Below are 14709 nucleotides of genomic sequence, written 5' to 3'. Positions count from 1 at the left end.
TGAGATCCAGGCAGGGCTGAGGCTGGGGGTCTGAGATCCAGGCAGGGCTGAGGCTGGGGGTCTGAGATCCAGGCAGGGCTGAAGCTGGGAGGCTGAGGTCCAGGCAGGGTTGAAGCCAATTCCTCCTGACCCCCCCTCCCTGGTGTGTAGACCCCATCTTCCCCCTGTGTCCTTATGTGGCCGTCCTTCTGTGTGTCCTCATCTCCTGTTACCAGGACCTACCTCTGACTTCAGTTTTAACTCCTTTTCCTCATTAGCGACCCCCAACTCCAGAAACGGTCCCATTCTGAGGTCCCGAGGGATAGGACTCCTACTTATAAATTTTGGGGACCATCATTCAGCCCGTAATACACATGATGTGCCCTTTGGTGTGCGGTTTCTTTCACCGAACGTCGTGTTTTCAATGACGTGGTAGCGGGTGTCATTCCTTCCTTTCTGTCTGTATTGGATAATGTCCCATGGCAGAGACAAATGGTGTGAAATTTTTTCAGGGTCTTCCCTGAATTATTTCTGAAGCCTTCAGTGACCATGATCCTTCTGCTGAATGCCCCTTGCTCCCTAGCCCCAGACAAATCTTATTCATGTGCAAATACACTGTGCCTCTTAGTCTGAGTTTAAATACTGCCCTTCCCGCCTGGAATGTGGCTCATGGAATAGTCCTATATTTTAAGTATATTTTTGGACTTGGAAAGGAGTGAGTCTTCTTAAAGGCACTGAAGGTCTACATGAGCCCACGTGTTTCCCTGTTTAATTTCCGCAAGCAAGTGATGGGTAAGGCAGGAGACATCGCTTGAGAATCTGGTACTGTCACTCTCCACCAGACACTGAGTGTATCTGCACCCGACATAGGGCTGCACAGGGTCTCCCTAACACAGATACTGAGAATATTGGGGGGGGGGGATGTACAACTCTGTCCTCTATCGCACTGCTGGGGGCTTGTGAGACTAGGATGTCATTCACGTGTTGTTAAGATCAGGGATACCTTAGCTGACGAGCTATGTGGGCAGTGAATGAAACCCCAAAATGTCCCCATTTGGTTATTAAAAAGAAAGACACATTTTTACTAGCAGAAATACAGTAAAATTTTATGTAACCCAAGTCACCCGTTCGCTTCAGGAATATATTATGAGCAAAGGGACTAACGTTAGCGTTGAAACGCCTATGAGCTCAGATTGGCTAGGGTCTAATTATACCTGCGGACCTCGATTAGTCTGCAATTGTTTTTCCTGAAGATACATTGTTTTAAAGTCTGCTTTCCGTCTCCTCGGGGCCGTCGGGGAGGCATGCGAGCAGGTCGACAGGTTGACGTTTAAGAGGTATGTGTTTCAGGTCTACTGGAAAGTCAGGCCACTGGACTCAAAACAGGATGGCTTTGAATGTTCTTTGTCTCGTTGAGAATTAGAGACCCACGTGCTGAATCCTCCCTCTGTCCGCAGCACACCCAATATTGACCGCCTGGCAAGCGAGGGCGTGAGACTCACCCAGCACCTGGCAGCCGCCTCTGTATGCACCCCAAGTCGGGCTGCCTTCCTGACCGGCCGGTACCCCATCCGATCAGGTGGGGCAGGGCTATGTGAGGATGATGTTGTCTTTATGCCATGCTTTCTTCTCCTAGGTCTTGGGAAGAACAAGGAACAGAAGGAGCATCGTACATATTCTCTGTCTCACACACACGCACAACATGACGTTGTAGCATCAACATTATGAATATCGATTTTTATACTCAGCTGCAGCATTTTGAACTTTTTGTGATGTAGAAGTTACCAATATTCCCAATCCGTAAGTTTCTAAGTTTCTACCCAAGCATAGAGATGCCTACATCAAGGATAGAGATGTATAGAGGGTATACATCAAGTATAGAGATGCAACATTTTCAACATTTTGTGTTATAGAAGTTATCAATATTCCCAATCCCTAAGTTTCTACCCAAGTATAGAGATGCCTGCATAGGACCTCAAACTCAGAGAAGGGTCTGGAGGAGACGTGGGTTTCTCCTCATGCAAGAAGATGAGATCAAAGTTCTGCTCCATCAAATTTGTATACACACACTAACATCTATACATATATTTATAATTAATTAAAAGATGTAATCACTTTTCTTGAAAATGATAAATGGGATTTTGTCTTTTAGGATTTGGCAAAAGGCATCCTTTTTAATGTACTTATTTCTGTTGAGAACAGAAAAACGAGAAGCAGATAGGATCACAATGCTATTTTAACATATTTTGATTTTTTATTGATTGTGCATGTTTGTGTGATGCCTTTCATGTATAGGTTTATTCTTTTTTTTAAGATTTTATTTATTTATTTGGCAGACATCACAAGTAGGCAGAAAAACAGGCAGAGAGAGAGGAGGAAGCAGGCTCCCTGCGGAGCAGAAAGCCCAATGCGGGGCTTGATCCCAGAACCCTGGGATCATGATCTGAGCCGAAGGCAGAGGCTTTAACCCACTGAGCCACCCAGGTGCCTCATACAGGTTTATTCATGTTGGTTGTAACATCAGTAAGTCATGTGCACCTCAAGGCACAAAGTTCCAGTGGTCAAGATGCAAGGATAGTTCAGTGAGCACAGGAAGCTCACAGGGGCCCCTCCAGCATTCCAGGAAAGTCCTCCTGGATGATGTCGCTTGAAATGTGAGGAGTTAGGAGGGAGGGTGTGCTCAGCAGAGGAAGAGGCGTGCACAGACAATGCAGTCAGGCATGAATGCAAGAGGTCAATGAGGCAGCCACAGCAATAATCAGTTGTCTCAGATTGGCAAACATAGTGTAAGCTCTACCCCAGATTTAGATTTCAATAGAAGGTGAGGGACGGGCAGTAATGAGGTTTGACTATGGGACGGAAATGGGTTGGAAGGGTTCTTCAGAAGGTCGTGCGATGGTGGACAGCATTTGGCTGGTGGACATCCAAGCACAGACCAGCTGTATCTCTGCTCAAAAGCTATGGCATGGGAGATAACTATTCAAACTATTTACTGGGGTAGAGTTATCAGGACTTGACATGGGATTGGACAGAAGAAGTTGAGTGAGAGGGAGGATCCCAAAGGAATTCATGCATTGGGTGGCTGGGGGGGATCATGACGTCCTTTGTTGAAGCACGTTTGAAGTACGATGACCACGGACTCTGTGTTGGTCATGTTGTGATTTGGGTTCCTAAGTACAGAGACGTCTAGATAGGACCTCAGCTTCAGAGGAGGGTCTGGAGGAGATGTGGGTTTTTCACTAGGTAGAGAGATGGCATCAGAGTTCATGACTGAGGTCCAAAGATATCATCCAGAGTCACATACACAGTTACATTTGAATTTTGAATCATCGATGACTAGATTTTTAGTATGCCCCATGCAACATCTGGTGCTTATATAAGAAACCATTCATTATTCATATGAAATTCCAGTGTGACCTGGTATCACGTGTGAGCTGGTGATCCTGATCCACACAGAGCATGTGCCTTTGACAGATGTGAGGACAAGCTAAGTAGAAACAAAAAAGTGAGGGAACATTCTCAAAAGAACAGAATGGTGGAGGCGCAGTAGAAGACATTTCAAGGAGAGCAGGATGAATCCTGGAGTTTGTCGTGAGGGTCATGAAAGAGGGACGGTGGGACTCACAGTGCCTCCTTCTCTGACTTCAGGAATGGCATCTGCCTTCAACCTGAACCGAGGGCTCACCTGGCTTGGAGGCTCGGGCGGTCTGCCCACCAATGAGACGACCTTTGCCAAGTTGCTGCAGCATCGTGGCTACCGCACGGGGCTCATAGGTATGGCCCGCAGGACTCTGAACTCGGAAGCATGTTCATGCACATCCCCTTTATATTGGGATTTAACCTTCCCAGGACATCAGCTGGACCCATGCCAGCTGCCCTCTTGTTGAAAGGAGACATGTGGGGTAGGGATTCAATGCACGATTTTCCCAGACCTTTGGTATATTGAGCAGAGTATGGGTAGAATCATGGGAACCAAAAGCAAATGGGCTTGTCCATCGTTATCACCAAAATGGAATATTCTGTAGGGGGGGCATGTCGGGGGGGGGGTTTACTGCTTTCATAACATTATTACCAGCAGAGAAGTGAGTGCACTTTTATTTATTTTTATATTTTTGAAGATTTATTTTAGAGTGAGAGAGAGCAGTGAGCAAAGGGGTTTCTACTGCCCCGTTTGAGTTGGAAAGATGCAGGGTGTAGAGAAAACAGTGTTGGTGGCAATTATGACAACCTTCTGAGCATCCTCAGGGCGGTGACTGGGGTACCAAGAAGATGCCCCCATGGCAAGACGTGCAAGTCGTACTTAGCTTTTGCTAAGCAAAGCCCACGTTCTAGAAACAGGTGGACGTGTCGGCTGCCATTTTGTTTTTCCCGCAGGCAAGTGGCACCTGGGTTTGAGCTGTGCCTCTCGGGACGATCACTGTTACCACCCACTCAACCATGGGTTCGACTACTTCTACGGGCTGCCCTTTGGCCTCCTCAACGACTGTCAGATGTCCAAGACTGCAGAGCTTCACCGCTGGATACGGATCAAACTCTGGATCTCCACGGCGGTGCTCTGTCTGGTCCCCCTCCTGCTGCTCATCCCCAAGTTCGCCCACTGGTTCTCTGTTCCGTGGAAGGTCATCATCGCCTTTGCTCTTCTTGCCTTTCTCTTTTTCATTGTCTGGTACTCCAGTTATGGGTTTACTCGACGTTGGAACTGCATTCTTATGAGAAACCATGAAATCATCCAGCAGCCTATGCGGGAGGACAGAGTGAGTTCCCTCATGCTCAAGGAGGCTCTTGCCTTTATCGACAGGTATGGAGCCCTTTGTGGTCTGATTCCATGCATGGGAATTTTGCTTGTATTTCAGAGAAGTTGGTTCATCTTGGGGTTCTGGACCTTCGTGTGTCTGTGTGTGATATTTTCATATACTAAATCTCTCCTGCGGATAAAACTGAGCATTAAATTTCCTGTAAATTATAAACACTGAAAGGGTAAAGAAATATATCTTGCTCACTCTTTTTTATCAACACTGGAATCCCTATACTTTGGTCCATATCACTTCAATATGGATTGGGATCTAAATGGATTCAACCTTTGGGATTGATGTTGATTTGATGTGCTTTAGAAGCAGCTGGAAAATCCTTCTGTGTGCATGAATGATGAGGGAGTCATTTCATGTATAGATACCTAATTTGAAGTTTTATGTGTTCAATACAAACCACGTAGGCATGAAGGTAATTGTCTCCCATCTTTGCATGCTGGCTCCCTTCTAGGTTACTAGCCAGAAGCAGATTGAGTTGTGGGTGTGGATGCTCTTTGAGCTGGTGTGTATGGGGTTCAGGGGAGTGGATGGAAGAGGAAAATGTGTAATGCTGTGGGGTTAATGTGTCCAACAGTGGGATCCCATCTACTCATACACTTTGAGTCTTTGTTTTAACACAGTGGTCACAACGTAGTCACTCAGCTCTGGTTGTCACTCCCGTGACTGTCTGTGACAGAACACACCCAATCTCTATGCACTTCCCCCTTTATAGGGCCCAGTTGTAAAAGTGTGTGAAGGAGGAGTCTTAAGTGGCCCCATTGGATATTGAAGTGCAGAACACAACAGACAAGATGTATGAACACCTTAGCTCCTTCTATCTGGCTACCTGTGATTCTGCGTAACCAGCCTCATAGCCCAAAGTTAATGCCAAAGCTCCAGCCATCACATTTATGTTCCAGACAGCACAGAAGAAGAGGAGGAGAAAGGAATGAAGAAGTCTTTCTTCGGAAGACAGATTGCACTCACTATTTTGTTGCTAATGCAAATGTCCCAATATTTTTTATTCCTACTCATGGCCTCTCCTTGGACGTCCCTCTGGGCTATTTGTTAATCTCATGAGGGGGATTGGTCATGTAGGAACATAGACAACCTCTATCAACTGTTGCGAGATCTTTCAGCTGATGTGGAATCCTAGTCCTGGAGAAAATGCCTTTGTTGGTGACAATAACTTAGTTCACGTTCCATCCCTTAGGTATAAACGCAGCCCCTTCCTCCTCTTCGTGTCTTTCCTGCATGTCCACACTCCACTGATCACCAAAGAGAAATTTGTGGGACACAGTAAATATGGACTCTATGGGGATAATGTCGAAGAAATGGATTGGATGGTGGGTAAGTGTCCAGAAAAACAATCTTACGTATCTGATGTGTGGGCTAGAGAAAGTGAATGCATACTGATTGCCTCAAACAATGGACAGCCCCTTGTGGATCTTGGGCACTCAGTGAATATTTGTTCCCAGGAACTGAATCAAAGTCTGGCTGTCAGTGCAGCAAAATCAGTGAGTATTCCCTGCATGAAAACAGTTGCAATTATAAATATGAGATTTTCCCATCTTTAAAATAAAGACTGTTCAACACAGTAAATGAGACTGCCCTTCCCCATCATTCTGATGGATAGGAAAGGAAATGTGTTTTTCTCCTTAGCTCATTTTTACGGGAAAGGCTTAGAAATGTGGAGGGAACTTACCTTAACCGAAGTCATTTGTTTCAAAGTCATAAGGGTCAATGTGGAAACAAGCACAAAGGGTCATAAATGAGGACGTGGGGGTGTAGGGAGAGGAGGGATCACCATATGCATATCAATAAAACAATGAATCGAGCATTCCAAATAGCCTTTTCCATCAATTGTGCAGGATGGAGTATTTCTTTATCTCAAAAAGTGTAAGGAAGTATTTTTTTTTTCTGCTACTTTTTGGAAAGTGTTCTCTGCAGAACCACCTAGACTAATAATAGTCACAGAATTGAAAAATTTTAAAGTTTCTTAAATATAAAAATGTTACTTTTATATATCCTAGGTATATATAAACATGCATTTCATATCTATTAATATATCAATTACGTATATGATTGATTTAAATTAATATTTAAAGTGTATCCATGCACATTAAATATTAATGCTCACATATGTATACATATGCATATACTGTTTATATGTGTGTGTATGTGCAAGCTACAATATATACATTTTTTTAAATTCCCTGGCAGATACAAACATTGAAACCTGCTACAGTAAAAACATTTCTAACATTGTAACTTCAGTGAAGTTGTAAGATTATGATTTATTTTCCTTGATGTTTGTTATGGTCCAGGATAATCTGCTTTGGAAACAAGGCATTCTGGTCCATTCGTATCTAGAGTCACAGAGCTGTTTGATGCAAATAGACTTTCTGTCCCTTTTTATATGCAGAGTTTGCCACAAACAGCTAATTACATTTATTCTGTACTCTGTGTAAATACACAGGTGCTCTGTAAGTACTATTAATTGCATTTAGTAATATTTTTAATTGCATTCCCAGGCTAATCCTGTTTACATGGGAGAAATGAAAAATAGATATTTCTCTGCATGATGTCTTCCCAAGACACTGCATTTTTCCCCTTGCATGGCTTATGAAAATTCTGTCAAAATCAGACGCAGATCAAAAATCAGAGAGGCATCTTGAGTGTGTGTGTGTGTTTTCTAGTTGGTAATATGATGATTAAACTTAAATCATTTCCTAAATTAATAACTTTCTCCAGGAGAAGCCATAACAGTAGTGTCCTCAGAATGACACACAAAACAGATCTCCTGATAGCTCCAAGTGTCCAGGAATATTTTAAATCCTCTATTGGAGAGAACTTGTACTTTAAAAACATATTTTAGCAGGTTTTGATTCTTGCTTTCTTTCCTTGTATTTTTGTAAAAGATTTTATGGCTATTCTGTTGCCGTATGCACATACGTGTACATGCACGCTTCTATATGTTTTACAATTGCACACACAGAAGTTTACGAGTATGTATTTCCAAGAAATAAAAGGATTCGCATGTATTTTATTTACTTGGTGTAAGTTACAGATAACCTTTATGCTAAAGACGATAGCCAGATCGAATGAATGAGAACTGATACTTTACAGGTAAATTGTTCTCTTACCAAAAAGCCATTATAATCTTTTTCTTAGGAAATCTGGGCTTTAAAGTAGGTTAATTTCTGGCTGCAACATTTCTAAAAAATGGTTAGTGTGGCTTCCAAAACAAGTCACTTTTCAACAAGGAAACAGAAAGTTCGAGGAGTTGATGCTTAAACCCGTTTTCTTTGCAGCCGGCCGCATTGTCTTTCCATGTTTGAACGGGGCAAGATTGTGGTGGGGGGGAGTCTCACTGGAGGGTAGGACTGTGGTGTGACCATACGGAACCCAGGGTGAATGTCCCGCTGGAATTGGAAATTAAGTCAGCATAGTTTGGGATGTGGCTAGATCAGCTTTCTACTTGTTTTGTTCAAAGGCCCTTTGTTCCCAGGATGCCTGGGTAGCTCCGTATGTTGAGCATCTGCCTTTGGCTCAGGTAGTGTTTCCAGGGTCCCAGGATTGGAGCCCCGTGTCCAACTCAGTGGGGAGCCTGCTTCTCCCTCATCTTCTCCCTTCCCTGTGGCTCCCCCTGCTTCTGCTGTCTCTCTCTCTCTCTCTCTCTCTCTCTCTCTGACAAATAAATAAGTGTAATATTTAGAGGGAAAAATAAATACATAATATTTAAAGGGAAAAACAAAAAGCCCTTTGTCCGCTTCGGAGATTACCCACACATCAGCATGATGCTTGCAGAGTGTAGTGAAGGACTCATTATGGTCCTATGCTTAAGGAGAAGAATAACCTGTAGGTCAGGAGCAACCTTCAGACGGTGTGTGGGGTTACTGCCTCCTTTATGAGGTGGGGCTCATGCTCTCCAGGACAAGGGTATGAACCTGTGTGTTTATTCCTGGACATGTCAGTTTTTAAAGCGTCTTCTCTGTTTTATTAGTGTTTTTGAGTTTCTTTGAACTGACAGGCCTAATACGTGATCGTTACTTGGATTTTGAGTGATGATCTTGTTGTATACTTCATACTAGTTCATAGTTTCTAATATATTGTATGTGTATGCATAGTGATGTATATAATATATAATATGTATATGTATTACTATGTAATTTGAAAAATAAATATATTTTCTTATATATTATATAATATATATTTCCTATGTGTAGTATATATTTTATTTTAAATTCATATATTATGTATATTTTATATATGTTATATTTCTTAAGTATTATGTAAGAAAATAATTAAAACTAAAACTAAAATGATGGATTAACTGTCATATAATAAAATTACATATTACATAATAAAATACTGTTGATGTTATAAATAAGTAACCATTATATAATACTATTAGATAATAGATAATCATCAAATATTATACAATATTTTAATAGGTTATTTATATTATATAATTCATTTATTTATTTATATCTATATATTTATATATAATATATTTATATATTTAATATACTATTTTAAGGTATTATTAAATATAAGTTTTATGGTCACAAATATTTCATTATGCCTACATATCATTTATTACATATTTGCATACCATATATTACATATTACCATATAATATTCATAATATAGGAAGTATATAGGATTATAATACATAAATTATATTTATATGTTTACATACAAATAACATACTTATCATATATTATAGTATAGATTATGCATTATAATTTATCATTTAAAATATAATATCTAAACATCTTATATATTTTTATATTTTAAATATAATTGTGTTTATTATTATATTTAGACATAATTTATATCACATATTTGCTCTTTATTATGTATTTATACTGAATATGCTTTAACATACATATATAAGTAATATAATGTAAAATATATAACAAATAATTTTAACTATCTAAAGCTCAATTGTACATTTTACACTCTGAAGTATATGCCTTCTATGGCATAGAGTATATATTTACGTCTGTACTCTATAGTATACTAAAATATATTACATATATATTAGAGTACAGAATCACGATTTATTGTCTATTATGATAGCCTATACCATAAAATAACCCTTAATTATACTGTTAATGCTAACCCATGCCTAATAATGACATCATGCCCTGACAGTGGCCCATGGTGAAAGGTGAGAGTTTCTTGTTTCCCCCCGCACCAGGTAGGATCCTGGAGACCCTGGACCGGGAGCTCCTGACCAACCACACGCTGGTGTACTTCACCTCTGATAACGGGGGTCGCCTGGAGGTGCAGGAAGGCGAGGCCCAGCTGGGGGGCTACAACGGCATCTACAAAGGTAATGTGCAGAGACCCCATGTGTCTGAGTTTCATCCCTCCCGTGGCGTGTACTTTTCTGTGCCTGCATGTGCATTCATTTGCAAACTCAGTTTGGAGAATTTCGCGGGAGTTGTCCCCTCTTACGAAACCAGACAGAAAAATGTGCAGGTTTGGGGGTGGTTCCTGAGAATTTAAGACCAAAGTGCCTGAAGTAATGAGAGCCTCCTGAGTGAAAATGCAGAGGGTCTCAATGACCATCTAAAGCAGGTCTCTCAGGCTTGGCACCCTGAGCATTTGGGGCTGGATGACTCTTTGATGTGGGGTGTTCTGGGCACTGTAAGTGTGTTGAGCTTGTCCCGGGTCATCACCCTAGAGTTGCCAGGAGCACCTACCTCTCCCCTTAAAATATGACAACCAAAACTGTTTCCAGACATTGCCGAGTGTCTCCCAGGGCCAAAGTCCTTTCTAGCTGAGACCACTTCCACTAGAATAATACTTACCCGAGAACCCAAATCCAGGCTTTTAATGGAATGAAATCAATTATGTTATCACTATGCTTCAAACACAGTGAAATGATCAGGAAAGGAGGTGTTCATTTCGAGCAGGTGCCTTCCTCCTCACTGCAAGTGGATTCTTCTGACTTACTTGACGTACACCTGCTGGGTTTTTCAGTAGCCCCACTGAGCCTGCCTTTGTGGATTGGCAAAGTAGATTAAACAGATGAGTTTAAAAATGAATTTGGTGTTTGCTACTTCCCTCCGACCACCCCAACCCCAATCAAAAAAAGTAAAAGGGTGTCAAACTTGCCATCATTACAAAAGTCAGAACTTTAGCAGTTTCTTGTACTTTATGAAACAATTTAGGATAGATAAGTAGATGGTGGATGGATGGATGGATGGATGGATGGATGGATAGGTAGATGGCACCAAATAAAGCATCATATTAGGACATCACTTGTTTTTATTTATGACAGTTGGGTTTGTCACCTGATGGCCACTTTCAGAAGTCGAGTTTCAGCTTCTGGAAAGCAAGAAGTATATCTGAGGTATTCTGTATCTCTCTCCGTGTGTGAATATAGCACATTGGCATGAATTTGGCAAGCAGCAGAAATGTTCCATCTAGATGTAATGCCCAACTGAGTGGAGAAATACGGTTGACTTGACTTCATCATTGACTTTCATCTTTGGTTTCAGGTGGCCAGGGGATGGGCGGATGGGAAGGGGGCATTCGTGTCCCAGGAATATTCCGGTGGCCGACAGTCCTGAAGGCTGGGAAAGTGATTGATGAGCCAACGAGCCTAATGGACATTTACCCGACCCTGTCTTATATAGGTGGAGGAATATTACCCCAGGACAGGTATGGAAACAGCTCCAGCCACTCACCTCTCCCACTGTCTTAGAAACTGTGTAAGATTCACCTCTTTTTTGTTTGTTTGGGTTTTTTTTGTTATAAAATGAGTGAAGGTATGCAATAAGTTTTTTTTAGAGTCCATTCTTCTTCTCCCCTTCCTTCCCCTCCTCCTTCTACTTTTCCTCTTCTTCTCCCCCTCCTCCTCCTTCTTCTTTCTCCTTCCTCTTCTTCCCCTGCCCCCCGTCATAATATGTATGACCAAATCATGCCTCTCTCACCACTTTGTTTATCTCTCCCTCCCTCCTAAGAATCATTGACGGCCGCAATCTAATGCCCCTGCTGGAAGGCAGGGTGTCCCACTCGGAGCACGAATTCCTCTTCCACTACTGTGGGGTCTACCTGCACACAGCCAGGTGGCATCAGAAGGACTGTGAGTATGAAGATGGCAGGCATGTGGGAACACAATAAAGACATACCCCGTTTCCTCTTCCTCTTGGGGGAAGTTGGGCCATGCACCCAGCACCCAGCTATGATGATTCTTTTTCCTTAAAGAAGTTAGTTAAGCAGCCATTGCCACGTGGTATATTTTAGAGGTGTGTGTAAGCTTGTGTGCATGAATACATCAGAATGAAAAAGAGACAGAAAGAGAGAATATGAATATCTAGAACCAAGGACATGGAAATAATTAGCAACAAGGAATAAAGTCTGCAGTGTGACTCCCACAGCAGTGACCGTCCCCTTCCAGTTAATCATCTCCTCCTTACCTTTTTACTATAGGATTCATGGAAACAAATAAAAATTAACAAGAAATATTCATTTCCTTACATCTGTAGACACTAGAATTCTTACTTCATGGGAGTTAACGTAATTTGCAGAAAATATATGGATTTTTCTTCCATGTGACCCATCACTTGTGGTGTAATCCATTCTTTAGGTTAGTGTGGATCAATCTCCCCATAAAACTAGAAGAAACCCACAAAAACCTCTTCCTTCTAGATTCTGTCACAGTTAGGGGCATGATCAATGGTAAGTAACAAAACAAAACAGCTCCTCTCAACAACAAAAATTTCCCAAATTTAACTATAAAACGTTAAACAAATAGAATTTTACTTATATTTTCATAATAAGGATTTCAGAAGTTGGAAGTGCTCAATGCCATGACAAGGATCTGGGTTCTTTATTTATTTCTACCTGGCCCTTTCTGGCATGCACGTTTTCATTCTTATGCTCCTTCTAATGGTCTGGTGGCAAAGTGGTTGCTGTTTCTCCAGCCATCACCTCTGCTCTCCATAGAGGAGGGAGACAGAAGAGCAAAGCGGGTAAAGGACTGAGTTAGGGGATTTAGCCTAATTGTATTAGAAAATCATAGCCTTTCTGCAAAACCACTTTCACAGAATTCTGTGTAAGCCTCATTGATCAGAGGCTGGGAAACACTTATGATGTTTTCCATCTAAAATTGATTTCTGGATATAAAACTATTAACCATTTATTCAGGAAGAAAGAACAGAAACAAGGAAGGAGGAGAGAAAGAGGGGCAGAGGGAGGAAGAACAGAACAAGGAATGATGCATCCTGACAAATCACCTTGGTCAGTATCAGACCTGAAATTGGTATTTAGCCTTAGAAAATTTTCCACTTTGCCTATGCCACGTCAGAGCAAAGTAGCGACTGGAATTAGAATTTCCAGGATCAGGGCCACCAGGATGGTTCAGGTGGTTAAACATCTGCCTTTGGCTTAGGTCATGATTTCAGGTTCCTTGGATCGAGCCCCACATTGGGCTCTCTGCTCAGCAGGGAGTCTGCTTCTCCTTCTGTCCCTCCCCCTGCTCAGGCTTTCTCTCTCTCTCTCTCAAATAAAAAATTAAATCTTAGAAAAATAAACTCAAAAAAGTTTATCAATTTTTGGCAAAAGTATTTGAGAAATATATTAATGGAAAGAGTCCTAAAATGATAAATACAGCATTCCAATGGAGTTCTGTTTTCCAGGTGCAACTGTGTGGAAGGTCCATTATGTGACTCCCAACTTCTCCCCAGATGGGGCTGGTGCCTGTTATGGAAGTGGTATATGTTCATGCTCTGGAGATGTCACCTACCATGACCCTCCCCTGCTCTTTGACGTCTCCAAAGACCCTTCTGAGGCCCGACCTCTTAACCCTGATAATGAAGCGTTATTTGACTCGGTGGTCAAGAAAGTCGAGGCAGCCATCAAAGAGCATCGCAGGACACTCACACCTGTCCCACAGCAGTTCTCAGTGTTCAACACCATTTGGAAACCATGGTTGCAGCCCTGTTGTGGGACTTTTCCCTTTTGTGGGTGTGACAAAGAATATGACATCCTCTCCACTGCTTGGTGAGCAGAAAGGGGACACATGTTCCCCACCACCCATACACTGTTACAGAGGTCATGGGAACAACTCTCAGCTGACTCATTCATTCCATGTGGGACAAATAATTATGCTTTCCACCTTTTTTTTTAAACCCTCAGATTTCAGTTCTTTCTTCAAGTCCTGTCCAGGAGCTCAATGTAGTGAAAGTGGACCTGGATACCAGTGAACCTGGAGTAGAGCACTTGTGGAGTCATGTTTTTATACAATTGTGTCATTGTTCAAGCAAGAGGATAGACCAAGGTGACCTTCTGGAGATTCTTATGGGCCTGTGGTTCTTAGAAGATGATTAGAAGTGGTAGGTCTGATAGCATTGTATTTATGTAGTTGTGGTAGAAACTTCTACTTGCAGATCCTCAACCCAGACATCTTATTTTTATCATCAGTGATGATAAATATTTTGTTTCAACCTGAAGCAGATGATGTACAGAACACTGGAAGTAATGTCCTACTCATTTCCACTCCTTGATTTCCTGCCTTTTCTTCTTTCCTTCTTTTTCTGTCTTACAAAATTCCCACCTACAGGTCTTGGTTCTTCTTCTTGGTAACCTTTGATTGGGGAGAACTTGTTGTTTCTTGGTGTTTTCACGTATAAAATGGGGGAAACCAGAGTCTATTGGATGGAGTAGCTGGGAACACTACATGCATTAATTCACCGGAAATCACTATATGTACAGTAAATAATCAATGTTATTGTAATGGATGTTGTAATTGTCTTCAGTTGTAATTCATCATATTCCATGAAGTACAGAGTAGGAAGAGTAAAGATGAGGCAATATTTAAAATAGAGAAATATGGATGAAAATGTTTTTAATTAATGAAAAGCATTCAGGAAGCACACTTAAAAAACAATTCTAAACAGCATAAAAAAATATATCCATTCCT

At 41.6% G+C, this 14709-nt stretch overlaps 1 protein-coding gene across 1 annotated transcript in view; it reads left to right on the top strand.

Annotated features, from left to right (window-relative positions):
- The window catches only part of LOC111157159 (arylsulfatase family member H), a 16074-nt gene extending 2280 nt beyond the window's left edge, over nt 1-13794 (top strand). The window contains exons 3-10 of the mRNA XM_022518427.1: nt 1437-1558; nt 3628-3753; nt 4354-4777; nt 5980-6116; nt 9976-10110; nt 11285-11447; nt 11750-11871; nt 13427-13794. Of these exons, the coding sequence (XP_022374135.1) occupies nt 1437-1558; nt 3628-3753; nt 4354-4777; nt 5980-6116; nt 9976-10110; nt 11285-11447; nt 11750-11871; nt 13427-13794 (1597 nt within the window). The remainder of the gene's footprint in view (nt 1-1436; nt 1559-3627; nt 3754-4353; nt 4778-5979; nt 6117-9975; nt 10111-11284; nt 11448-11749; nt 11872-13426) is intronic.
- The last annotated feature ends 915 nt before the right edge of the window (nt 13795-14709 follow it).

The sequence above is a fragment of the Enhydra lutris genome, unplaced genomic scaffold, assembly GCF_002288905.1.
Source record: "Enhydra lutris kenyoni isolate GAN:26980312 unplaced genomic scaffold, ASM228890v2 scaffoldscaffold52, whole genome shotgun sequence".
Lineage (NCBI taxonomy): Eukaryota > Metazoa > Chordata > Mammalia > Carnivora > Mustelidae > Enhydra > Enhydra lutris.
The sequence above is the reverse complement of the archived record's forward strand: the minus strand, read 5'-3'. Positions and strand labels throughout refer to the sequence as shown.